This window comes from Tyto alba, unplaced genomic scaffold, assembly GCF_018691265.1.
Source record: "Tyto alba isolate M040663 unplaced genomic scaffold, T.alba_DEE_v4.0 Super-Scaffold_7, whole genome shotgun sequence".
Lineage (NCBI taxonomy): Eukaryota > Metazoa > Chordata > Aves > Strigiformes > Tytonidae > Tyto > Tyto alba.
In genome coordinates this window covers 18,020,765-18,046,565 of record NW_024881328.1, presented here as the reverse complement: position 1 = coordinate 18,046,565, position 25,801 = coordinate 18,020,765, and the positions used below count along the sequence as shown (strand labels likewise).

General features: G+C 66.2%; 3 protein-coding genes across 11 annotated transcripts in view; 2 read left to right on the top strand and 1 right to left on the bottom strand.

Annotated features, from left to right (window-relative positions):
* The first annotated feature begins 1,766 nt into the window (after window positions 1-1,766).
* Window positions 1,767-5,184, top strand: LOC104364160 (C-X-C chemokine receptor type 2). The gene is made up of 2 exons (XM_033003893.2): window positions 1,767-1,990; window positions 3,776-5,184. Exon 2 carries the CDS (start codon window positions 3,781-3,783, stop codon window positions 4,855-4,857), a length of 1,077 nt encoding a protein of 358 aa, XP_032859784.1. The 5' UTR covers window positions 1,767-1,990; window positions 3,776-3,780; the 3' UTR covers window positions 4,858-5,184.
* A 1,134-nt stretch (window positions 5,185-6,318) lies between these two features.
* On the bottom strand, window positions 6,319-13,410 carry RUFY4 (RUN and FYVE domain containing 4). The gene is made up of 12 exons (XM_042784405.1): window positions 13,350-13,410; window positions 12,436-12,540; window positions 11,371-11,432; window positions 10,875-10,981; window positions 10,407-10,532; window positions 10,040-10,146; window positions 9,741-9,884; window positions 8,018-9,056; window positions 7,835-7,941; window positions 7,020-7,166; window positions 6,682-6,813; window positions 6,319-6,602 (listed from the first exon to the last, which is right to left on the bottom strand). Exons 3-12 carry the CDS (start codon window positions 11,414-11,416, stop codon window positions 6,500-6,502), a joined length of 2,058 nt encoding a protein of 685 aa, XP_042640339.1. The 5' UTR covers window positions 11,417-11,432; window positions 12,436-12,540; window positions 13,350-13,410; the 3' UTR covers window positions 6,319-6,499.
* A 1,932-nt stretch (window positions 13,411-15,342) lies between these two features.
* The window catches only part of TNS1 (tensin 1), a 69,982-nt gene continuing 59,523 nt past the window's right edge, over window positions 15,343-25,801 (top strand). For 3 of the 9 annotated variants that reach the window (XM_042783851.1, XM_042783857.1, XM_042783848.1), the window contains exons 1-3: window positions 15,344-15,637; window positions 21,735-21,849; window positions 23,114-23,151. In XM_042783851.1, coding sequence (XP_042639785.1) covers window positions 15,542-15,637; window positions 21,735-21,849; window positions 23,114-23,151 — 249 coding nt within the window. In that variant the 5' untranslated portion in view covers window positions 15,344-15,541. Of the gene's footprint in view, window positions 15,638-18,371; window positions 18,437-21,734; window positions 21,850-23,113; window positions 23,152-25,801 lie in introns of those variants that run through there. The other 6 variants (XM_042783854.1, XM_042783852.1, XM_042783850.1 and 3 more) reach the window with 4 other exon arrangements.

The window sequence follows — 25,801 nt, the reverse complement described above, 5'->3', positions numbered from 1 at the left end:
CGCGCTGACGTCACGCAGTGCTCCGCCCACCGGCGGGGCGGTGGGGGTCGGTGAAAATGGGGAGCGGGGTACGGCGGGGATCCCCCCCGAATATGGTGGGGCGCGGGCAGAGGGGGTGCCCAGGACGGCTAGGAGGGAGGGTCTCCGCAGTCGAGGGGGTGGCCCAGGGATGTGGGGCGTGGGGGTCCCCAAAAGTGTGGGGTGCCCCCAGGGATACGGGGTGCGCCTGGGGTAAGGGGGTTCCCAAAATTTGAGGGCACCCCCAAGGGTATGAACTGCTCCTGGAGTATGGGGGGCAGGGGGCTTGTCCCTAAAAGTGTGGGGTGCCCCCAGGGATATGGGGTGCGCCTGGGGTAAGGGGGTCTCCAAAAGTGTGGGGTGCCCCCAGGGATATGGGGTGCGCCTGGGATAAGGGGGTCTCCAAAAGTGTGGGGTGCCCCCAGGGATATGGGGTGCGCCTGGGATAAGGGGGTCTCCAAAAGTGTGGGGTGCCCCCAGGGATATGGGGTGCGCCTGGGGTAAGGGGGTCTCCAAAACTGTGGGATGCCCCCAGGGATATGGGGTGCCGCTGGGGTGAGGGGGTTCCCAAAATTTGAGGGTGCCCCCAAGGATATGAACTGCTCCTGGGGTATGGAGAGTGGGGTGTCCCTGAAAGTGTGGGGTGCCCCCCAGGGATACAGGGGTACCCCAGGAAGTAGTGAGTGTGCTCCAGAGTATGGGGGTCTGCAAAGGATTGGGTGCTCCAGGGATATGGGGGTACTCACAGGGGAAAAAGGCATCCTGGATGGATGACTTCAGGGTTGTGGGGCCCCAAAAGCGTGGGGTTCCCCCAGGGAGTGGGCACACTCTAGGGAGGCTGTGAGGGTACCCTGGGACTGGGGAGGTGCCCAAAACTGGGGGTGTCCCCAGAGACTAGGAGGGTTCTTGGGTCTGTGGTGACGCTCCAGGGGTGTGATGGTGCCCTCAGGGAAGAAAGGTACCCCAAAAGTGTGGGGTACCCCTAAGACTGACAGGCACCCAACAGCTCTGAGGATGGGGGTGCCCCAGAAGGATGAGGGTGCCCGGAGGGGTGCCCTTGGGTGTAGGTTTCCCCTGAAGGCAGTAAAGGTGCTCAGCGGAGTGAGGGCTCTAGGGTTCGGGGGGTGCCGGGGGCCAGGGGGGTCCCTCGAGCCTGTGGGGCTGGCATGGGGACAGCTCAGCACAGCCAGGGCAGAAGGGACATGGGGCTCTGCTCTGGGGGAGGGGGGGGCTCCCCAGCAGCACCCCGCAGCAGGGCACAAGTCAACCCTGCAGTGCCCCTGTGCCGTGCAAAACCCCGGCACCAACCCCCACTCTGTCAATGGGGAAACTGAGGCACGGAGCCCTGCCCTGCCTTCGCCCGTGGCTGGCCCACCAAAACCCCCTCCATGGCCCCTGAAGACCTCCACTATCCTGGTGGAGGGGGCTGCAGCACTGGGGGGGCTGAAGGGGATCCCCGCATCTAGTGGGAGATAAAGTGAGGACCCCTGTCTGGAGCCCCCCCCGGGATGCATCACTGCAGGGTGGGAGATGCACCCCTGGGTGTGCCCAATGTCACCTGCTGCCCAATGACCTGGGACACCCTGGGGTGGGGGGTGTGGGGGGGGGGGCTCTGCAGGCTCCGCCTGGCTCTGGGGAAGGCGTCTTGGGGGTGCCAGGGAAGGGTCCCTTCTGGCTGGCACTTCCCCTTCTACGCTGGGAGAAGATTTTGCAACCTCGCTTCCTCCCTGGGTGGCATAAAGCGGGCGGCGGAGGGAAGGGGTGCCAGGAGGCGGCACGGTGGCAGGCACAGGTGAGGGACCCTCCGGCTGGCCTGGTGGGACCCCCAGGGCTGTTTGCAGCCACGCTCTGTGCCAGAGCCCTTTGGGGGTGACACCTGGATTTATCCCCGTGCCTGGGTGCTTCCCGGTGAGAGCCTGATTGGGACGGAGAGAAGACCCCGGATTTTGGCAGACGGTGACAGCAGCAAGCGGTGAGTCCCTGGGGTGCTCCACTGGAGATCGGGGCTTTCCTTGGCTCCCCCAGCACCTGGCTGAGCCCCCTCACACATTGAGCGGGGTGGGGTGGGGGCCGGGGTGGGCTGCTCTGGCTGACCCAGGGGCTGTCTGGTGCGGGGGGAGCAGGAGGCAGTGGGTGGGGGCACCCAGGGCTTTCCTCAGGAGCTCGTCTGTGGTGCAAACCCCCTGCAGACCCCAGGGTCATCAGCCATGGGTGACCTGGGGGGGAAGCGCCCGCTCTCATTTCCTCGCACAGTGATGAGCCGGGAGGGTGCTTCTCCATGGCGTGTCCCTCCTTCCTCCCTGTGGGGACCCGCAGGGCCACCCCAGTGTCCCCCAGCCCTTTCAGGGTCAGGAGGGGAAATGGGGTGCTGCTTGTTCCCCTCAGCTGGGCCAGCTGCAGGGTACCTGTGGGTGGAGGACACCCAGTCCTGGAGGAACTGCTGGGATTTTGGAGTGGGGAGACAGAAATAAGCAGCCAAAAATAGATGGAGGGGAAGCGCTGGTGTCCGACTCTGCCCTGTGCCCACGATGGCCCCACTCGGAGGGACCTTCCCCCACCAGCACCAGCAGTGTCCCTGCCTGCAGTCCTCTGGGATGCTGCAGTATCACCATCCGGGGAACAGCACCCCAGGATCACCATCCCAGGATCATCTCAGGAGTGGGTCCAGCAGAGCCAGCGAGGGATTTTTCCAGGCGGGGGCACCAGCCCAACTGCAGTGGGGAATCCCCGCACAGCAGAAAGGGAAAGTTGGTCCCAGGGAAGGTTTGGGTTAAAATGGGGCTGGCTTGGGGCCAGGGACCCCCCAGCACTGTGGGGTCTTAGCACCCCCAAGCAGCCTTGGCATCACCAAGCCCTGGAGGGGCTCAGGGGCTCGGAAACGGGGCAGAGGGGTGAAACTGTAATGAAACGAGAGTCTGGATCTGTACTGGGAGAAGGCTGAAACCCAGTGCTCTTTGTGGAGGCAGGGACAGAGCAGGGTGTCCTACAGGAGGAGACAGAAAAAGCGACTGTCACCTGTGATTTCCCCATCACGGCCAAGCACAGCGGACACGGGGACGCCCGACAGCACCCAGATGAGCAACAGGAAAACCAGAGACGTGAAATATTTCCAAAGCTGCCTGCAAAGGGTGACACGTCTTTCCGTCAGGGGGGTGAAATCACTCACGCAGGGACAGGACCGGGAGGGAGGGGGGAGTGGAGAATGACATGAAACCACCTTCAGACCTTCTTGAGTCCCCGCCTGCCCCAAGCACTGTGACCACAGCCTTGCCACTGGTTGGGGTGGCGGTGATGCTTGAGAGAATGGGGAGGCTCAGAGGACTGTGGAGGTGCCCCAGGAGCCCTGAGATGCCTGAAGAGCTCAGAGGGTTTTGAAGGACCCACACAAACTAGAGGGACCCAGGGATGCTGGAGGGGCCAGGTGGAGGGACGTGATACTGCGCTGATGGGGGAGACCCCAACCCAAAGAGAGGTAGCTGGTCTGTGGGGGAACCCTTTCCTCTATGGGGGACAGGGTTGGGATGAGTGGAGCAGACCAAGGAGTGCTGGGGTTGTTGTACAAGGGGATGTATGAGGGACAATGTCCATCTGCAGCCCTGCCCATTACCTGGCACAGCCTGGACACGGGGCGTGGTGGAGCAATGGAGGAGGGCTGCCCACCGACTGGGAGAGGACCTGCCAGGGGACCCAGAGACACTGTCATCCCTGGCTGACCCCACCCTCCCACCCCATGCTCATGGTGCTTTGTGCTCCACAGGCAAAATGGAGTCCTTCTCCTTCAACGGGGATCTCTCCAACCTCTTCTCCCTCTACAACTACACCTATGACTACAGCACGGCCATGCCTGATACCGCTATCTCCTCCGCCCCATGCCGGCCCGACGGCTCTGTCCTCAACAAGTACCTGGTGGTGGTGATCTACTGCCTCGTCTTCATCCTCAGCATTGTGGGGAACGGGCTGGTGGTGCTGGTGGTGACCTCCACTCACACCAATCGCTCCGTCACCGATGTCTACCTGCTCAACCTGGCTGTGGCGGACCTGCTCTTCGCCTTCAGCCTGCCGCTCTGGGCTGCCTACCGAGCCCACGAGTGGGTCTTTGGCACTGTGATGTGCAAAGCCATCTCCGTGCTGCAGGAGGCCAACTTCTACAGCGGCATCCTGCTGCTGGCCTGCATCAGCGTGGATCGTTACCTGGCCATCGTCTACGCCACCCGGGCTGCCACCGAGAAGAGGCACTGGGTGAAGTTTGTCTGCTTGGGCATCTGGGTCTTCTCCGTGCTGCTCTCCCTGCCCGTACTGCTCTTCCGTGAGGCTTTCCCCTCGCCCAGCAACGGCACCGTGTGCTACGAGCGCATCGGTGATGAGGACACGACCAAATGGCGGGTGGTGCTGCGGGTCCTGCCGCAGACCTTCGGCTTCGCCCTGCCCCTCCTGGTGATGCTCTTCTGCTACGGTGTCACCATCCACACCCTCCTGCAGACCAAGAATGCCCAGAAGCAGCGGGCCATGAAGGTCATCTTCGCCGTGGTGCTGGTCTTCCTCATCTGCTGGCTGCCCTACAACATCACGTTGGTGAGCGACACCCTCATGAGGACGCGGGCCATTGCTGAGACCTGCGAGAGGAGGAACCGCATTGACACGGCCCTCTCTGTCACGCAGGTCCTGGGCTTTGCCCACAGCTGCATCAACCCCATCATCTACGCCTTCATTGGGCAGAAGTTTCGCAACAGCTTCCTCAAGATCCTGGCGCAGCGCGGGCTCATCAGCAAGGATGCTGTGGCCCGCTACGGCCGCACCTCCTACGCCTCCACCTCTGGCAACACCTCCACCACTCTCTGAGCCCTGCTGGGACCCGGCCCTCATGGCTCCCATCAGTTCCCAGCACCCGACACACCCCAGCATCCTCACCCAGCCCCCTGGGATGCAGGCGGTGGTGCCGTGGGGATGGGCAGGGCCACCACTGAATGTTGGACTCCAGCTGGAAGTAGGCTTGGGCAGCAAGAGGGTAGGACCCCATTGCCAGGGGAGTCATGCCGAGCACTGCCCACCCTCCCCACTCTTTGGGGTAGAGCCTGTGACTTCAGGGACCCCGTGACCCCGCTGTGGGAATGGCGTTTGTGGCTGACAGTTGTCCAGCAATAAAGGAGTTGGCAGGTTGGTCGCCCAGGTCTGGCTCCTCTTTCCCATGGGGAGGGGGACAGCGTGACAGGGTGCATCTCCGGGGATGGTGGGTCTTGGGCTCCCCACCTCAGTGCCAAAGTGGTGGTGCCAGCTGAGCCTGGCGGGGTGTGGGTAACCCCACTTTCAGACCAGGGAAGGGCTGTTACCCAAGAGGCTGTTGCAGAGAGTTCGTCAGCTTGTGCGTCCCCAGAAGGAACCCAAACTCGGGTCTTGGCTCCCACAGCCACCCAGCCAGGTCCTGACACTTCCCCAGTGCAGGGATCTCCACGAAGCATCTGTCCCACCTGGGAACAAAGCCACCCCCTTCCTGACACCAATCCGAGCCCCTGTGGAGCAAATCACTGCAAGATGCCTGGGCAGCCCTTTGCTGACACTGAGCCAGCCCTGTGACCCCTGCCCTGAAGGGTGCTGGCACCCAGAGCACCCCCTTCCCCCCCGGCACTGTGGTGCCAGGACATCGTTGTGCAAAGGGCTGGGAACCTGTCCCTTACACAACCGGGACGTTTCCGCCCCAGCTTGGGCAACCGGGGCTGGCACCAGAGTGGGGCAAAGGGGCTGAAGAGGTGGCTGTGACCTTGCTGGGGTCCCCCCTGCCACCCTATGTGCCAGGTATCAGGGTGCCTGTCCCAGCATGCCCAAGCATCTCTCCATGGAGATCCCATACTGCTTCTCCATCCCCCCTGCTCCAGGCTTCTGGGGGTCCTTAACTGTGGGGGGGCATCAGTGGGTGCCAGCTTTGGGCTGGCCTGGGGGTGGGTACGGGGGTCCCATGGCACCCATGCTGGGAGCCCTGGCGACTCAGGGCTGGGCAGGCTCAGAAGGGGTGCTGGGCAGGGACAGCCCATCACCTTTGCATCTGGGAAACCTCTTGCTCAAGTGGTTCCTCACAGCCTGGCAGGAAGCCGGGGCTGTTGGCCAAGAGCCGTCTCCCCTGCCTGGCTGCTGCCTCCCCGCTGTGGGACGGGGCAGACAGTGTCTGGCTGCAGCTGAGGCAACACTTATGGGGACAGATCCCCCCCAGGAGGGCTTGGACACCCCCATGCCAGCATTCCGCCACTCTGTGCCTGGCTTGGGGGTGAATCCGGCAATGACCGATAGATGACACAGGAGACACAGGGATGGCAGGATCGGGTTGTTTTCCTCTCTGTGGACCAGCCACAAGAAAGACACGTCTCAAACCCAAAATGTTGGGCAGCAGGACCTGTCTGCAGGCCCCAGCCGCCGGGGTCCCTGGTAAGTTCGAGAGGAGGCAGCCAGGGCAGGGGGTGTCCCACGATGGTGTGAGGGCTGCGGTCACGGCTCATGTAGCCTGTGGGTGCCTTTGCTGGTAGCAAAGCAGGCAGCAGCGCCCCTGCTTGCCCACGTCCACGGAGCACGTGTGGCATACCTTGCCCTGGCACAGACTGCCAAGAGAGCGGGCAGTGAGAGCCGTGCCATCCCACTGCCATGCCAGTGCCAGCCCCAGTGCCCCCCGTAGCCCACCTGCAGTTGTACCGTCGGGAGAGGAGGCGGAAATCCTTGTGGCAGCGGGCGCAGAGCCCTGCATCGCGGGGCACCGGGCTGGGCATCGGGGTGTCAATGCCCTCCGTCTTTTGCCACAGGGCATCCTTCTCCCTGTGGGAGAGGACAGACAGGTCAGCCCTGGCAGGAGCATGCCTGGTGCCGGGGGTCCAGGAGCACGCCCTGGCACCCCAAACCCAAGGGGGGGGCACCTAATTCTCCCAAGGCGGTGAGCGGGATTCTCTTGGGCTCTGGTGCCCTCGTGTGGGCCCTCCAGCCCACGTGTGGTCCCGCACCAGTGGGGTCCCCGGGGCTCTCACCGCAGCAGCTCCAGCAGCCGCCCCTTCATGTCGCGGATGAGCTCCTGCTGCCGTGCCTGCTCGGCACCGCGCGTGGCTTCCCGCTCCAGGGCCTCCCGCTGCGCCCGCTGCAGCGCCGATGCCCAGCGCTCCCCGTCCTGCTGGGCCCTGCCGTGGGGCAGCAGGGAGATGGTCCCCCCATCCCTCAGCCAGTCGTCTCTCCTTCCCTCCTTCCCTCCTTCCCTCCTTCCCTCCTTCCCTCCTTCCCTCCTTCCCTCCCTCCCTCCCTCCCTCCCTCCCTCCCTCCCTCCCTCCCTCCCTCCCTCCCTCCCTCCCTCCCTCCCTCCCTCCCTCCCTCCCTCCCTCCCTCTATCCACCCCCAAGCTGGCTCCCCATCCCCACAGCCACCTTGCCATCTCCTGGGCCAGCCACACATCCATTTCCCAGCAGTTCATCCGTCATTCCCCACACGCGTTCCTCTGGCCTTCTGCCCACCTGCCCATCCATCTACTCACCCCAAATTCACTCCTCTGTGCCTCCATCCACTTGTCCCAAATTCAGCCCTCCATCCCTCTGTGTGCCCACCCATCACTCCATCCACCCCTCCATCCCTCCATCCCAAATTCATTCTTCCACCCCCCTGCCTACCCACACCTCCACCTACCTATCAGTCCACAAATTGACATCTCCCTCCAGCCCTCTCTTCCCAAACCCTTTCCTCTCTCCCCCTGCCCATCCCCAGGTGCTGCTCCCCTGGGTCCACCTGGAGCATCATGGAGGGCACCCAGGGAGGGACCCAGGGTGGGGTGGTGGGACTGGGGGGGTCCCTGCCTGACCTGCTGAGCTGTTCCTTCAGTCGCGCCATCTCCTGCCGCTGGGCCTGGAGCTGCTGCCGGCTCTGCCAGGCTTCCTCCCGTGCCGCGGTGGCCAGCGTGGCCAAGCGCTGTGGGAGAGCGGGGCTCAGCCCTGGCTTCCCACCCCCCCGCCCCACCGTGGGGTCCCCTTGGGCTTGCCCATACCATGGCCATGCTGGTGGCTGTGCTGAGCTCCCCCTCTGCCTGGGGGTCCTCCAGGGGCTCCTGGGGGCCGCAGGCGAGCTCCAGCGCCCGCCTCAGCACCTCCTCCACGGCTGCCACGTCGCCTGGGGCACCAGCATCCTCCAGCGTGTCCGTCCGTCCTGCCGCCTGGCAGTCCCGCAGGCGCGAGGCCAGCGCCGCTGCCTCCGCCAGCGCCCCGGCCAGCCGGGCACCCCGCTCCTCCGCCGCCTCCCGCCAGCCCCGCGCCTCCTCCTGCGCCCGCGCCAGCTCCCCCGGGCCCCCCGCTGCCACCGCCGTGGCCAGCGCCTGCCCGAGGAAGACGTTGGCCTCCCGCAGCGCCTCAGCCTCGTGTGCCCGCAGCCGGGCCTGCCGGGCGCTGCTCTCCTCCCGCCGCCGGTGCCGCCGCTCCTCCTGCTCCAGCCGGGCTGCCAGCGCCCGCGCCGCCGCCTCCCGCTGCCCCAGTTCGGTCTGCAGCTGGGACACCCGTGCCCGCAGGGACGCCTCCGTCCCGCCTGGCTGTCCAGGCACTGGTGGCAGGGAGCCCGGCATGCGCTCCATGCCAGGCGGCGGGGATGAGCCGGGCTCCCCGTCACCATCAGGCTGAGGGGTTTTGCCAGTGCCATGCGTGCCCTCCAACTCCTCTACATCCGCATCCTCCATCTTCTTTTCATCCTCCAACTCCTCTTCATCCTCCTTTTCCACATTCTCCTCCACATTCACATCCTCCTCCATGTCCACCTCCACATCCTCCACCTTCTCCTCAACCTCCTCCTCCTCCTCCACCTCCTCTTCATCCTCCTTTTCCACATCCTTCTTCATCTCCAGGTACTCCACCTCTACACCTCCTGCCTTCAGGGCAGCCAAAGAGGGTGGGCACGAGTGGGCTAGCACCCCACAGGCTGCCTCGGTGGGATGGGTGATGCCGTCGGGCCATCCATGCGCCCCAGCGCCAGTGTCATCTGTCTGCCGGGCCATCTTTGCTGAGCTGCTCCTGGCCACCGGGCTGGGCCGGACCAGTGTCCTAGAGGGGACACGGGGCTCAGGGCCACCAAGTCACCCCCAGGGTGAGTGGGACACTGCCAGCCTCCCTCAGGGCTCCCTGGCCACAGCTCAGCCTTTGGGGATGGAGAGGGCAGCAAGGCTGGTGACACCGAATAGCACTTGGTGACAGGGGAGGAGAGGTGGTGGTGCCACCAGTCTGGGTGCCCACAGAGCAGTTGGCACCCAGAGGCCCCCGTGGTGGTTGCAAGGGAATTGGGGGCTGAATGTGTGCTTGTGGCAGGGCGTGCACACGAGTGTGCGAGCAGCAGAACAGGCGTGAGCGTGCCGGAGTGGCTGCATCCATGAGTGCCCCCCTGCAAGTATGCTCAGGGGCAAGGGTGTGCACGCACACCCGGTGTCTCAGATGTCACAGTGTCGCCGTGTTGCAGCAGACCTGTGCCTGGGCACGTACTTGGCAGAGGACAGCGGTGTTTATGTATGTGCATGCACGCATGGCATGTTTGCAGGCACGGGCACAGCGTGCATGCTGGCACGGGTGTCTGTGCATGCTTGGGGTCATGTCTGGAGGGTTGGCACGGCTGGGGTGCCACGTGGGGCAATGCCTGTGTGCTGCTCTGCGATGCTGGGCCCCAGGTGTCCCTGATGCCCCTGGAACCCTCAGTGTCCCCAGTGCCCCCAGTGCTCCCTGCATCCCCAGGCTCACTCGGAGAACATGGGCCAGGCGGTGTCCAGGTCAGCCCTGCGCAGGGCCAGGTGGAAGGTGACACCGTCCAGCTCATAGAGGCTGCCCAGGATCTCTTCCCGGTGCTGGGGGCTCAGGAAGGGGCTGCGGGCGTAGTACCACTCGCTGCAACCACAAAACAGGCTCACGTACCCCTCCATGCCCCAGGCAGGCGCACACGCCTGCAGCACCCTTGCCAACCAGGTGCTGCAGGGCACTGCCCGCCCTGGCCGTGCCCCCCGCCACCACGAGCATCCCCTCCCCATGCGCCCTGCTCTCACCGGAGGCTCTCGGGGTCGAGGAGGCAGAGCTGCAGGGACTCTGCCAGCTGCCGGTGCACCAGGCAGTACCGCAGGAAGGCTCGGCCCCTGCCCACGGGGGTCTTCAGCTGGGGGGAAGAGGGAGTTATCCAGCCCTGCCATGCCAATCTGCCTCCCCATGCCTCCCTTCCAGCCCATGCAGGAGCAACGAGCGTCCCCAGGGCCAGGGCTGGGGGGCAGCGGGGACCCCAGAGGGAAGAAAATCCTTTATAGCACCAACGGGCAAATTTTCAGTGCCCAAGTGTGTGCCTGTACACAAGTGTGTGTTCACCCACAATTAAGCAGGTGTGTGCACGAGCCCCCAGGCGCCCCGCCAGCCTGTGCCCACCTTGTCCAGGGAGGTGACAAAGCGAACGCCCTCGTGCTCCTGCCGGCGCCGCGCCAGGCCCTGGCACAAGAAGTCCCAATAGTCCTTGCGCTGCCCGAAGAAGCTCTTCTTCTCCTTGAGGTCGAACTGGCAGAGACACAAGCTTGGGCTTGCAGGGTGTCCCCTGTCCCCTCAGCCTGTCCCCTGTGGGGCTGGGAGCCAGCCAGATTCCCCAGCAGGGTGGGTCCTGCTGTCCCCTGGCTGACTCCTCTTTGCTGGCTCTGCGTCTCAGTTTCCCTTTTGCAGCGCACGCAATTAAACATCCAGACATGGGTGAGGCTGGTCGGTGTGCTCACATGGCTGGGGATGCCCAGGGCTGGACAGTGATGGCTGGGGTCATCCCACCTCCCAAAACAGCTGGTGTGGGGTCTCCTCTGATCTCAGGGGAAACTGAGGCAGGGAGCAGCGGGGACAGAGGATCAGGTGTACCTGGAGAAGGAACTCCAGCTGGGCACAGAGGCTGTGCAGCTCCCGGCTCCCATCTGTCACCGGCAGGTTCTGCTCACGGTAGCTGCGGTTCAGTTCGGCCACAGTCTCTGTGGGACGGTGGGGCTGAGCTGGCATGGCCCTGCCCAGGCAGCGGGCACCCTGCCCCATCCCCCCCGACCCTCCGTCACCCCCCAGCTCCCGGCCCGGGGGATTTCTGCCAGCGGGTGAAAGAGGAACCTGCCCTGGGATGGAATGGGGGAGCAGGGGGAGCAAAGCCACGGGTACCCACTGGGCACTGCCGGTCCCCTGGGGGCTGGCAGCAAGGATGGGAGCAGGCAGCAGCGTCAGGGTTGGCACTGGGATGCCCTGGAGCACCCCTGGCAGTGACACCCCCCCCGCTGTGCATGGGCTGGGTGTGAGGAAGGAGCCGGCATGGCCAGGGTGAGCTGTGCCATGCAGGGGACACGCTGTCAGGGGGACAGGCTGGCACACTTACTCTGCAGGTCCTTGATGATGCGGTTGAGCTCCCCATCCCCTGCCATGGCTGTCCCCGGGGGTCTGCAAAGACAGGGGCAGCGATGAGAGGTGCCAGGCTGGCACTCACCTGGCACCCCCAAACTCTTTGCCCCAAGGAGAGGATCTGCCCCCTCCTAGCTCTACCCCAGAGCTGCCTGCTGTTAAGGTAAGAGGGGGAGGGCTCAGGCACCCCTTTTCCCTGCCCATGTCCCCCCACTACAGGGGGTAGGGGGTATGAGGTGGGCAAAGGTGCCTCAGTCTGTAACCCTGTAGTTGTTTGTGTGCCCTGTCCCAAAATGCCCCCACACTATGCTCAGCCTCTGCCCCCCCATTCCTTGAGGGCCTCCTGCAGCTGAGCTGCCTCCCCCCAGCATGTCCCTGTCCTTGTCCCTGTCCCTGTCCCCCAGGATTCAGGATGTGGGTTTGGCGTGGGGGAAGCGCTGCCTTTGCTTCTGCTCTCGCTTCCCTCACTCAAACCACAAACAGTGTGGGGTCTCCTAGGGAGGCAAGAAAGGGGGGCACACAGCCCCTGACTTGCAGCCCCCCCAAACTGAGCTCTGCCCCAGGCAGAGCCCCCTGGCACAGCATGCTCCCTGCAGGGCTGGCACAGGGTTTGGGGGTGTTGTGGGTATGGGGTGGGGGGCTAGGGAGCACAGTGCAGAGGGGCAGTTTTTGGGAAGCGGTGGGTAGCACCCTGTCCCCAGGGTGTGGGACAGAGTCCCTGGAGGTGGCAGGTCCAGGACTTGTCACCGCAGGCAGTGGTCGGGCACAGGGGAGCACACGTGTGTGTGCATGGGGTTGTGCACAGCAGGGTGGGTGTGCGCTCACAGGAGTGTGTGTGCCCAAGCGTGCCCAAACGTGCCCAAGCATGCGTGGGTGCCCTGTGCCCCCTGCCACAGCAGTGGCTCAGCAGGCAGAGCAGGACATGGGATCCCGGACGCCTGGGTTCCCGTTCCAGTGACCTTGGGTGACCTCGGTCAAGCTATCTTCTTGCTTGCCCACCCTGCCCGTGCCTCAGTTTCCCCCTGGGAGAGGAGCCTCTTACCTGTGGCCAGGAGCCGTGGGGTGACCTGAGGCACTCGCTGGGTGCCCGGGGGATGCTGCCGTGTCCCTGGGCCCACGCTGCACCCGCCTGTTTCTTCTTTTGTACCTTGTCCAGGAGGAAGTGTGGAAGGTCGGGAGGGGCCAGAGGAGCCACCCCTTGCCCGCCCTGAATCACATCAGGCATCGCTGCCTGGCCCCCTGGCACCCAGCTCCCCAGTTTGGGGAGTGCCATTTCTGGGGAGAGGGTCAGGGAGGCTGGTCCCCCTGTGCAGCCTCTGTGGGGTGGGGAAGGAGAGCACCAAGCCTGGGGGGGACCTTGATGCCCTCCCATGAGAATGAGGCTTGGGAAGGCTTTGAGGGACCCCTCTGCAGTTTTTGGGGAGGGGGTCCAGAACCCACACCCAGCTAGCAACAGCCAACAGCACTCCTGGGGCAGCAGCAGCCCCAGGCACAGAGTGCCCCCACCCCACACAATAGCCCCCAGGGGCAAAAACCCTCGGTATGGAGATCCCCCCCAGGAGCTGCAGCCCACCCCAGCAAAGCCCACAGCCCCTTCTGGGTGTCTGCCCCTTATATGGTGGCTCTGCCCAGAGCCAGGGTGCAAAATTCGGCTCCCCCCTCCTTGCCATCTATGCCTGGGGGGTCCCCAGCCCAGCAATGCCCTTTGGCCACTGTGCCTGTCCCCCTTTTCAGTGCCAGCCTTTTCCTGTGGGCTCCTTCTGGGGTGGGAACTAAATCCCTTGTAGGAGGACTGGGGATGATTCCAGCTCACCCCCCGCAGTGCCAGGCATGGGGACCCACTGCCATCCCAGTCCCCACCACCATCCGGCTTGGTGGATGCTTCCAGTGACACCCGGCTGCCCCCACCTCCTGCCCCCCACTGTGCCCCTGCTCGCAGCACCCTCTGCCCCCTACCTGTGCCACCCGGGGGGCCTGGGGGGCACCCGCCTCCCCCAGGCCAGGCCTCGTCTCGGCACCAAAGCGAAAGTAGGAAGTGATGCTGAGTGGCAGCCTGGGCCTCCCCGCACCCTCCTGGCTCCCAGAGAGGGGGGTGGTGTTGGGCTGTGGGGTGCCCTCGAGCAGCTGGGGGGTATAGGGGAGCCGGTGGCAGTGCTCGGCATGACCCCCAGCCTCCCCATCATCCCCTTAACCCACTGTGGGCATGGAGCACAGCACCCCACAACAGATTTGGGGGGCGGAGGGTGGACAGGGTGTTGGAGGGGTGGTGGAGCATCACTGTGCTGGGGGGGGGGGGTGGGATGCATATGCGTGTGCATGCATGTATGCGATTGCACGCGTGTGCAGGCTGTGTGTGGACGGCTATAGGGGTGTGTGTGCACCTACATACGTGTGGCCGTGGGGCTGAGAGGGCACCCATGTGTGCGCACACACACGGGCGTGCGCCCACAGTTGCACCCACCCGCCAGCACCACCTGCCCCATGCCAGGCACCCCACCGGCAGGACCTTGACACCCGCAGGGAGGGGCTGTGCCCCTGCCCACCCCTCGCTGGGGTGGGTGCCACTGCAGTGCCTTGGCAGTGGGTTCCCCCACCCCTGCCCCAGCCAAGGGCCAGGGAGGGGTTGCTGGGGGCTGGGGGCGGGGGGGGGGAAGAAGACGCCCGCCCGTCCTTGGCGCGGGTGCAATTCAATTAACGAGGCCTGGCCCTTGTTCAGCGCAGCCAATAAAGCTAATGGCCCCCGCACAGGCCTGGTGCTGCCCGGCGGGGGGGTCTGGGGGCCATCTGCTAATTAAACCAGGGTGGGGGACGATGGAGCCAGCGGTGATGTCACCTCCCTGGTGCTCAGTGGGGGGGGTGGGCTGTACCCTGGCACCCCCTGCCCACCAGCCCTCTGCCAGCCCCAGGGTACCAGGTAGGTCTGTGGGGGACAGCCATGAAGTGGGTGGGACCCCCCTGAACTCCCTACCCCCTGCACCCCTCCCTGGCGCTGCCGCTCGTTAGGAGCCTTCCTGAGGCAAATGCAATTAGTGCCCAGGCCTGGCACGGCTGCTGCCCACGCTTGGCACCAGCAGCTGCCCCACGGGGACCGGTCCTTGCCTGGCATCACCGTAGCATTGCGGTGGCATCCGGGGGTGCTGTTGCCAGCCCCCCTTGGCACCACCCTGATGGGTGCGGGACGGGGGGGGGGTGTGGGGTCCCCAGTGCAGCTGCAGGGTGAGTGCACCCCATCCCCGTGCCAAGTGCAAGCCCCGTGGCGGGGTGGGTGTGCCTGGAGCCGTGGTGGGGTGTCCTGTGGAGAGGGGGTCCCCTGGATAATGCTGTGCCCACGGCACAGCACATCAGCCAGTCTCCCTTTAGAGAAAGAACCCTACTCGGGGAGAGGAGGGGGTGTTGAGTAGGGGGTCCCTAAATGTGTCCTGAAGCTTCTGGGAAGGGGAGAGACTTGGTAGGGTGCTGGGGGGGGGCTGGCAGAGGGGCAGGAAATCCTCACTATGTGCAGCCACTGCCATTTAGGGGCTGGGGTGGGCAAGGGGTGCTGGAGGGAAACTGAGGCAGGGTTGGGGTGGGGAGGGGGGGGGGGGGCCGTGGGCTGAGCTGTGATCAAACCTAGGAGTCAGAGCTTCTCCACCCCTAAGCCAGAGGGAAGGGGTGGGGGTGGGAGGGTGGCACTGTTAGGGTCCAGCATCCACCTCAGGGGTTGCTGTGCCTGGAGGCAGGCAGGTGAGCCCAGGGGGCGGGGGGGGGGTGCCGAGCCCCGTGTGCAGCAGGGAGGGAGGAGGAGGAGGAGGAGGAGGAGGAGGAGGAGGGGGGAGCGTGGCGGAGCTGGCTCCCACCCAAGCACTGCAGGACATGGGCGGGCACGGTGCTCCCTGCTTGGCTGCCAGCGCGCAGGCGACGCTGGGGGACCAGCGTGGGGGACAGGGCCCGGTGGGACGGCAGCCCCCCACCCGCACAGCCCCCTGCCCACCGCCGGGCACCTCCTGGGCACTGCCCGGGCACCGGGGCTTGTTGCAGCTTTGTTGGAGAGGTGGGGGGGGGGGGGGCACGGCTGGATTTGGCTTCCCTCCCGAGTGTGCCCTGGGCAGGGGTCTGCCCCTGCAACACCCCCCCCTGCCCCGGTCGGGTGACCCCCGGGCAGGGGCACCATGACCCGGCTGGGCTGGTGCTTTGCCACCTTGTTTCGCTGGGGGAAGTCCTTGGTGTCCTGCCTCTTGCCCCTCCGCGCCTGCCGCCACCGGGAGGTAAGCGGGCACCGCCGGGCACGGTGTTAGGGTTAGGGTCTGCGGGGGGGGGGGGGGCATGGAGATGGAACGGGCTGCCGGGGGGGTGCAGGGAAATGGGGGTACAGGCTGGCGCTGGCCCTGCCTGCTGAGGGCAGCGGGGGGTGAAACCGCGCGTATGCATGCCGGGCTGGCGGGCATGTCCTCTGTCTCTCTTTGTGTCCCCCCCTCCCAGTGTGGCACTGTGACCCCCTCCACCCTACAACCAGCCCCCGCGGGCCCCTGCAGTGCCTGGCTGGAGGGGATCTGCTGGGACCTGCCATACAGCGTTTCACGCAAAGGGATCTGCTGGGATCCCTGTGTCCTTACAGAACGAGCACAGAGGCAGGGGGTGTCCCTGTGTCCTTACAGCACCCACAGCGAGGGGACCCCTGTTCCCATAAATCATCCACCACGAGGAATCCCTGTGCCCATAAAGTGCCCAGTGTGGGGGATCCCTGCGCTCATAAGCAGCTGGCACTGGGGAGCTCGGTGCTCATAAAGTGCTCGGCCTGTGGGGGGGAACTCTGTGCCCAAAAAAGTGCCCATCATGAGGGACCCCAGTACCTGTAAGCACCCGGTGTGGGACATCTCTGTGCCCATCAGCACCTGGTGTGTGTGGGGGATCCCTCTGCCAAAGGACTGCCCTGCACGGGGGATCCCTGTGCCCAGGCAGTGCCCGGCATGGGGACCCATCCTGTTCTACCACATATGCCCTGGGGAAACTGAGGCAGGGAAGGGGGAGAAGTTGGCGGAGGGCATAGGGCTCTCACTGTGCCACCCTCATTTGGTTCCTTAATCTTTGGAAAGCTGCCCCGTGCCCAGCGGGGTGGCATGGACCACTCCAGCTGCACCGTGCCAGCAAAGTGGGTGCCAAAACCTGGCAGCACCTGGGGGAGGTGTCACTGCAGGGTGGTGAAAGGCCAGTATGTGCCAGGGCAGGGACACAGCCCGGAGGAGGAAGAGGCCCCTGGCTGCCTGGGGACCCCAGCGTGTGCTGGGGTCACAGGACCGCGAGCTACCGGGGGCACAGGGGGGTGCTCAGGGCTGTGGGTGGGTGCACATCAGGTCTCTGGGGAGCCAGTGTGTATGTCAGGGGAGTGGGTGTGAGATGTGTGTGTCCTGTGCACCTAAGGGCACTGCTGGAAATGGGTATGGGGGCCTTGGGGACACGGTGACCTCAGGACGGGGGACACAGAGGACTGCCTGCACTGGGGCCACATGCCTGTACCTGTGGTACCCGTGGGGGGGGCTGTCCCTGGGCTAAGTGCCCCTGTCTGCGCCTCCCCCACTGAGAAAATGAGCCCTAAATAATTCTCACAGGCAGTGTCCCTGTGTTCACCCTGTCCCTGTCGCATGACCCTTGTCCCTGCCCTTCCGAGAGGTCCAGGCTTGTCACAGCATTGGATGGGAGGGGGTGATTTATGGAGGTGGAGACACCCCTCTGCACCGGGGCTTTCATTTGTGGGCAGTAATGAGGCTGATTAATGAGAGCTGTAATGATGGGGGGAGTGCATGGACGGGCGCTCCCTGCCTGTTTGGTGCTGTGAGCAGGATTGGGCCCCCCAGCCTCCCTCCACCCCCGGGCCTAGCTGGCATGGGGGGGCAGGATTGCTGTCTCCATCTGTCCCCTGTCCCAGCTGGCACCTCCCCGCAGGGGTACCTTCACCATGGGGTGGGTGGGCACAGTGGCATGGTGGGGCAGAGGGCAGTGGGACGGGGATATTTTGGGGGGGGAGTGCTGCACTTTGAAGGGGTCAGCTGCCACCCCAGCACCTGGGAAAGGCAGCCCACCCACCCCATCCCACCCTGCCCGTCCTCTCTGGGCTGGCAGCTGTATGCAGCGGCCAGATGGGAAACTGAGGCACGGGGAGGGGGAGGGATTACAGTGCCCACGTCCCCACCGTGCCCATGTCCCCATGCCAGACGTGGCTTGTCCTGCTGGTGTGTCCTTCCCCCCCCCCCCGGCACGTCCCCCACCCTGACTCACACCGTCATGGTCACGGCCAGCTGAGCACAAGTTTCCAGCCTGGAGACAGAGTCAGCGCTGGCGGTGGTGATGGTGGTGGTGGGGAGAAGGGACTGTGTGCTGCCCAGCCAAGCCCCCCCCGGAGGGGCTGGGGCACCCCCTCTGCCAAATCCATCCCCTTCAGGGCTGCGGGCTGCCAAGGTCCCTCCTGGAGGTTGTCCCCCCTCGCCGAGGCCCCCCCAGCTGGGCTCATGGATGTCCGCCCATCCCTCCCCGTCTCCCATCCCGGGACCATACAGGGGACACGGCTGGGTTTGGGACACACACCCACCCCCACCCCCACCCACCCCCCACACCCCCCCACACCCACCCACCCACCCACCCCGCCGCAGGACCCGCTGGAGGTGAGGTGGGTGGCGGTTGCCCCCCGGCTTCGTGGAGGAAATGGATCCCAAATGTGTGTGTGTGTGGTGGGGGGGGGGGGGGGGGGAGAGGGGGGACGGGACGAGGCACAGCCCCTCTCCACCCCCGCCCCCCGCCATCCTGCAGCCCCTCTGCTGCAGTGGGGGGGTTCCTGGCCGCCCCTGGGGCCACCTCGGCGGGGGTGCCGGTGGGTAATGCGGGGGTCGAGGGGAAGTGTGTGGGGGGGGGGGGTTCCGCCCCCTTTCTCCCCCCCCGGCTGGAGGGGCGGCGTGGGGCTGGGGCGGGGCGGCCGGGCGGAGCGAGGGGGGGCTGGGGTGGGGGGGCTCGGCCGGCCGCGGGGCTCCGCCGCGGGCAGCATGACCGGGCTCTGCCTCTCCTGCCTGCTCTGGGTACGGCCCGAAGCACCGGGGGGGGCACCGGGGCGGGGGGGGGGGGGGAGCCGGACAGCAGCGCGGTGGGGCCCGGCAGCGGGGTTCGGAGCGGGGCTGCTCCCGGGAGCGGGCGGTGGACGGGGCTGGTTGAGGAGGGGGGGACCGGGACGGAACGGGAGGTTTTGCACCGGGACGGGGGGACTGGGAGCGGGGAGGGGAGCGTCTCTGGGGGAACTGGGACCGAGCGGAGACTGGCAGGGACGGCCGGACACCGGGACGGGGTTGGGGGGGGGGGGGGGGACACCGAACCGGGAGCGGGGCCGGGAGGAGTCCCGGGGGACCGGGGGGGAGCGGAGCGGGACCCAGCGTGGGAGAGCGGCGGCGGGGGGGACCGGGCTGGGATGCGGGACAGGGACACTGCCCTGGGGGGGGGGGGGGGGTGTCTGTGGAGGGGGTGTGGAGCTGGGGACGAAGAGGGAGGGGGGCTGATCCCCCGCGACGCCCAGCCTGCAGCACCGGCCGAGGGCCCCCGCCGTTCCCCGGGGTTGAGGCTCTGCTACCCCACTGCAGGGGGGAGGGAGCCTGGGCAAACTAGGGGGGGGGGATACAGTTAGTGCTGGGGGTTTGGGGCTCTGCCTCCCCCTCCCTCCCTCCCTCCCTCCCCCTCCCCAGTCAGCGAGGCGATCTGGAGGCCGTGGGGCACAGCGGGGTGCAAAGCGCTGGGTGGGCCTGTGCCCACAGGACCGGACCTAGGTGTCCCAGTGCTGCCCAACCACTCCGGCTTTGCAGCCTCAGGGGAATTGGGAGTCCCAGTTCCAACCCCCCCCCCCCCCCCCAGCTGCACCTCTCTGCAGTGCTGGGCAGTGAACCCAGGCCTCCCAGCTCCTGATTAATCTGGCATCTCTCCCCGGTGCCTCTTCCAGCCCGGAACACCTGGGTCCCCTTCCAGCCTCCTTGGGTCTGTGTGTTGGGTGGCCCATGGCCAGGGATGCCGGTGCCCCCCCTGCCCTCACTGCGTGGAGGCTGGCCCCTGGAAGTGGGTACCCATGGGTCGGTACCCAGGTGGCACCCCCAAGAGGCCCCCCAGCCCCCACCCCATCCTCTCAGCAGTTCCCAGCCCTGCGGGCAGGGAGGCTAACTGGGATCCCGCCAGTATGGAGCTGGGACAGGGTTGTTTGATGGGATGAGCCGGTTCCCCAGCTGGTGGGGTGGCACTGGGTGGGCAGGGTGCCCCCCTGGAAGCAGGGAGGCGGGGGCATAAAGCCTGGTGCTGCCTCAGCAGCCCCCAGGCATGGGAATGGTGTTGGCAACGGGACAAGCAGAGGGGGCTCTGTGGGGTGGGAACAGGGGCGGCAGCTCTTTCCCTGGAGAGGATAATTGCTGTTAATGAAGCAGGCCCATGCTAACGTGTGGGGCCAGGGCAGGGTGGGGGGTACGTGCGTGGGAGATGTGTTGGCATCCCCAGGGCATCCCGGCTGGGTCCCTGGGAGCCGGGGGCAAGGCTTCTTCCCGGGGCACCCTGCAGCAAAGATGCTGATTTGCATATGCAAACGAGCTCATGGCATCTTTAGGCCTCACTGTCACCCAGCAACTGTGGCGTGGGAGTCCCCAGCCTGGGGGAGCTTTTCCCACGGCTGCCGGGTGGGTGACAACACGCCTGTGCACACGCATGTGCCTGTGCACACTCAGCCGTGTGCACCCCGATCCCTTGTAGGGTGGCACCAGCGCTGGGGGCTGCCGAGGCACTGGCAAGCGGCCCTGCAGGAGTGGGTGCCCAGGGAAGAGGGGGTTGCACACACGCATACAAACCCGTGCGAGTGTGCACACGATTGCCCGTGGACCTGCACGTGGGAACACAGGAATCTGCCCCCATGTCTGCTGCTGCTAGGGCTGGTGGGGATGTGCACACTCACGTGTGCTTCCACGCTCACAGGCGTGGATACGTGTGCAGCACCCTGACACACGCGCCGCGTGTAGCACACGCAGCGCTCTCACAGCCCCGGGGGGCGCTTGCAGGCGTGCAGGCATGTGGTGCACACGTGCGGCCCTTCTGCTCATCCATGCGTGTGCTAGGGAAACTGAGGCAGGGAGATTTTGGCGGGGGGGGGGGGGGAGTGGTACGCGGCACCCTTATGCTTTGGCACTGTTCCCCCTGGCTCTGGTGCAGTGCCGAGGCCGGAGGAGAGCGGGGTGCCCAGGCGAGGGGGGGGCCACTAGGCCTCTGCTTAATCTCATTAATTTTGGCATGAAAAGGTGGATTTACAGGGGCTCACGTCTTCATCTGACTGCGGGTGGGTGGACAGGTCTGGCATGCTGCCAGGGGGTGACCCCCACCACCCCCCCTCCAAAAACAGCGCGGGGGGGGGGGGTCAGGAGGGGTGCTGTCTGCCTGCAACTGTGCCAGGACACACACCCCGCCGCCCCGCTCCAGCCCCCGTGTGTGAGCACACGCGCACACGCTTGCACGCTCACCCCCCCCCCCCCGCACTCACTCTTGCAGCGCCAGCCTCCCTGTGCCAGGCAGGGTGGGCACGGCCGCTCACGCTCGGGGGTCACCGCACCCCCTGCCCCCCCCCGTGAGACACCTCGGCACGCGCTGCCTGGCGTGCACCCCAAAACGCAGCGTGACACTGAGACAGAACCCCTGCACCGGCACCCCTCTGGCAGCACCCGCAGGTACCCGCGTGTTTGCACACGTGTCTGTGTAGCCGCAAGTGTACACGCGAACACGTCTGTGCACATACATGTTCATACATGTGCGTTCACATACGCTCACAGGCACGCAAATCTGCTCATACATACGTGTGTGCAAGCACGCACACTCTCGCACAAACTCTTGTGCCCACGCAGGTGTGCACAGGGACACGCCTGCGAATGCACCGCCGTGCAGGGGAGACACGCGGGCGCACACGCGTGTGCGCGCACGGAGTGTGCACACGCGTGTGCAGACACACGCACGCGTGCACACACACGCGTGTGCACGCACGGCCCTCCGGCGCGCACCGCCAGGGGGCGGTAGAGACTATTTAAAGGGGCCGCGGCAGTGTTGGGGGGGGGTGGACGGACGTTGCCCCCTGACCACCCAAGCTCGACGCTATGCCTCCCCTCACGCCGTGCCCACCTCCCCACGGCCACGGGTGTTGGGGTGCAGAGGGGGACACATTTCTTCCCATGAGGGAGGGGGGTGGAAGATGACTCCCTGCCCTGAGGGAAACTGAGGCAGCGCAGGGCTGAGCGCCCAGGTGTCTGTGCTACCTCGTTCCTGCTGACAAAACCCCGTGTTTTTTCCGCCCCCCCCCCCCCCCCCCCCCCCCAGCCCCAGGACCTGGAGGCCCCCCCATCCCACACCTTCAAGATGACAAGCTTCAAGAAGGTGAAGGCGTGCGGGATCTGCCGTCAGGCCATCACGCGCCAGGGCAGCACCTGCCGAGGTGAGCCGGGGGCGCGGGCACACGCGTGTGAAAGGGGGGGTGTCCTGGGAGCCGGGGGGGGGGGGGGGGGGTCAGGACATCAGGGGATGCGTGTGTGTGCCTGCATGTACGGCTGCGGGCATGAGGGTGGGGAGGTGGGAACGCATGCCCGCGCCAACCCGTGCACACACACGCACGTGCGCGTGTGGTAGAGGGGGTGCCTGTGGGTGTGCAAGAGTGGGTGTGGTGCCTCCGTGGGTGGGAAGGTGGCTGGGAGGCGAGGGTGGCCCATGGGGGCACTTGCAGGTGTGCCCGTGACCGTGCGGCAGCCGTCTGTGCACGCAGTGAGTGTGCAACTGGTGCCGCACGAGTGTGCACGTGGGTGCTTACGCCTTCCCCCGTGCCTGCCGCCCGTGGTGCCCGGTGGGGCATGGGCAGCGCCGTGGCCCCTCGCACGTGTGCGGTGCCGCTGAGCCCCGTGCGAGGGGCGGCGGGCGGAAACGCTGCTGGCTGCGGGAACAATGCGGCTTCCTGCGTCGCAGGAAAACAGCCCCAAGGGGGGGGGGGATAGGGCCTGGGGGGGCGGCCGTGGCCTGGGCCACGCTGTGCGGGGACCCTCGTGTCCCCTGGGAATGGGTATGTGTCTTTGCGGGGCTGCGCAGGGACCCTCGTGTCCCCTGGGAGTGGGGTATGTGGCTTTGCGGGGCTGCCCGGGTGGCGTGGCACGTCCCTGGCAGCGGCAAACACATGCCTGCGCCGGCTGTGCACACATGTTTGTGCTCTGCAGGGGCACGGGCGTGAGCGTGCAACAGCAGCGTGCAGGCAGGCGGGGGCACGGGCACTGGCAGCACCCCTGTGGTGCTCCCGTGCGTGCCGGCGCACGTGTGAGGCCTCGTGAGACATGCCCGTGAACGGCCTCCCTTCACGCCGGTAACCGCTGGGCGCTGGGGCTTGCACGCGTGCACACTCCCTGGCACACTGGCACTGGGGAGGGACACACACACACACATACACGCTGGGCTCCGGCTCATGGATGTGTGCCCGAGTGCCCCACGTGCGTGTGCACCGTGGTGCTGTGTCACCCAGAGCGTGCCTGCGCGTGTGCAAGGCGTGGGCATCCGTGTGCACGTGTCCGTGTCCCAGCAGCCTGTGCCCAGTGCCAAGGCGCTCCACAGCGTGGGGTGCCACCCCCCATCCTGCCCTGCCCGTGGGGTGCCCCTGGGCTGTCCCCTGGCGATGCCCCGTCTCCTGCCCCCACTAACCCTCTCTCCCCTCTGTCCCGCAGGCTGCAAGCTCTCCTGCCACACCAAGTGCCAAGCCAAGGTAAGGCCGGCGCCCCGAGGCGTGCCTGTCCCTGCCCGGGGGGCACTGGGGACTGGGAGGGGTGATGCCACAGACCATTCTGGCTGACCCCCCGGGCACCGAGATGGGCTGGTGGCTGTGGACTGGTCGTGGTGGCACTGATGTCGCTGGTGGGTGAGGCTGCTGCCTGTCCGGGTACGGGGATGGGTTTTGGGGTGCAGCCCTGCTCAGAGGGGGGCCAGCAGGGATTTGTGCCCCAGCGCCTGGAGACGGGTGCCCTTTGCCAGGGTGGGTGCTGCTGCACATGGGTGCCACGCGCCGCGGCCGGGCGCTGCTGGCGGCACACACGCAGGCTGAGCACCCCTCCCGATACCCAGCGCTGCCGGGGGTGGATCTCGCTGGCGGGAGGGAGCGGAGCCGAGGATGCCCGGTGGTGATGTCCGTCTGTCTGGTATCTGCACCGGCGGAGGGGGGGGGGACTCTATGGCAACCCAGGTTCCCCGGGGAGGTGGGCACGGTGCCTGCCACCGTGCTGCCGGGGCAAGGGGGGGCGGTGCGTTCCTGAATCCCCAGGGAGGCACGTGTGCCAGCCGGCTCCGGGGCTGGCATCTCGGGCGGGAAGAGGCTGGCGTGCCCTGGGCAGGCAGCGTAGGCTGGGACGTGCCCATGCCTGTGCCCATGCCTGTGCCCGGCTGGGCAGGGAGGGAGAAGAAAGGCCCGAGGGGGGGGGGGTGGGAGGGGGCCTGTGCCGGGGGCCAGGCACGCGTCAGGCTTCGCAGGGTGCTGGCGGCACGGGTGGTGGCACGGGGCAGGCGCTGGGAGCAGCTCTGGCACTGAGCCCTGGCTGGGGTGTCGGGGGAGTTGGGGGGCTGTGGGGCACCCTGGGCACATTCCTGGCACCCTGGGTCCTGAGTGGGCAGGGCAGAGGTGGACGGGAGGCTTGGCAGGACTGTGCCACCCTGGGGACCCTGTGTCATCTTGGGGAACCCTATGCCATCCTGGGGACTCTCTGCAATTCCAGGGTCCTGTGCCAATGTCGGGACCCTGTGCCACTCCAGGGACCCCGTGCCAGTCTTGAGACCCTGTGCCAAAAACACGCGGGGGCCGCGGCCAGGGGAGGTGGCTTTGCCTGGATGCTGGGGTGCTGTGGGGAGAGGCGAGGGGGGGGGGCACGGGGTGAGGGGATGCCTGCAGTACGGCAGGCGGTGGCAGAGAGCATCTGCCAGTGGTTTCCAGGCAGGAGGGAGTGTCGGGAAGCGTGTGCATCTGGATGTGCGCCCGGTGGGGATTCTCTGATGTCTGTTACAGGGTTGTGCACCAAGAGGGGGGTCACACCAGGGTCCCAGCATCTGAGTAGCCTGAACACGGGGGCAGCCCGTGAGTCGTTCCCGCGGCCGGCTGTGTTTCATTAGCCTCTGTCACCCTTCCCACGCTCGCTGGAAGCTGGAGCCCCCTCGGTGGGGCCGGCTAGCCGAGGGGTGTGCTGCTGGGGGGGGTGCGTGCATGGGGCCAGGGCCAGGGGCCTTCTCCAGAGCTCCTCTGGGCCAGCGCCCAGGGAGGGGCTCCTCCGGCCGGGCAAGCAGCCAGCTGACTCACACGCCGACTTGTTATTGTAGGGTCTCCAGGGAGGGCGCGTGTGGGGAGGGGGCTTGGCAGAGAGCAAAACCGGCCTCTTGCCTACCTGAAGCCCCTCACGTTTAACCCCTGCACCCCCAGGATGCTTTGGAGCGGGAAGATGGGCTCACCCCCAAAATGTTGGCAGCTGCACCCCCCAACAGTTCGCCCTCCTGCCCAGTACATGCTGCTGAGGTCCTGGTGTCCCCCCTCTCTGGTGGCTCCTGGCCCTGTAGCCTGTCCCACCATGCTGTTGGCAGCATCTTCCCCTTGGTCCCCACATTTACCCGCTTGGGACCTGCCCTGACCCCTTGTTCTGACCCCCTGGCTGCCTCCTGGCTATATGCCTCCTGCCCAGCTGGGGGGAAGACCCCAGTTACAGCCCCCAAATGGACTGGATGTGGTGGGAGGGGAGAGACAGGGGTGTGAGTAGGGAGGCTGGTGGGGTGTGAAGGGTTGTACTGGGGGTGACGGGTGTGGGGTGTCAGGGGGTATCATGGGCGTGATGAGGATAAGGGGGGAGACACAGGGGTGTATGTGGGGACACCAGGGAGGTTTTGGGGTGCTGGTGAGTGCCACATCCCCAAGGAGGCAGTGAGTGGGCAGAGTTGTGCCAGGGCAGGCAGGACCTGCACCCCAGCAGTGACCTGCACCCCTCAACACCCCCCCTGCCTGAGGGGCAGTGGGGTGGACAGGGGTGGGACCTGTGCCCTGTGGTGGCAGCGATGCTGGCAGGGTGCCTGGTGCCCGTGGGCGGCTCTGGGGGGGCCGGGGCAGCCGCACACACATCAGCTGGGAAGCACAACGCCGTTCCCATGCCCATGTAAGGCCCTTCTCTCGCCCGGCGCCTCTGCTCAGGGATTTTTCCTCGCTTAGTAAACCTCCCTCCCTCCAAGGGGGACGGACAGACAGATGGACACTGGTGTGTATCTGACCCCCCAGCTTGCTTCCCTCCCTCTCTCCCTGCACTGAAACTGTCTGTCCAAAGCAGGAGGGGTGTAGCTTCCTTTGAAAAGTGGGGAAACTGAGTCACAGAGTCCTTCCCCGGGGGCAGCCG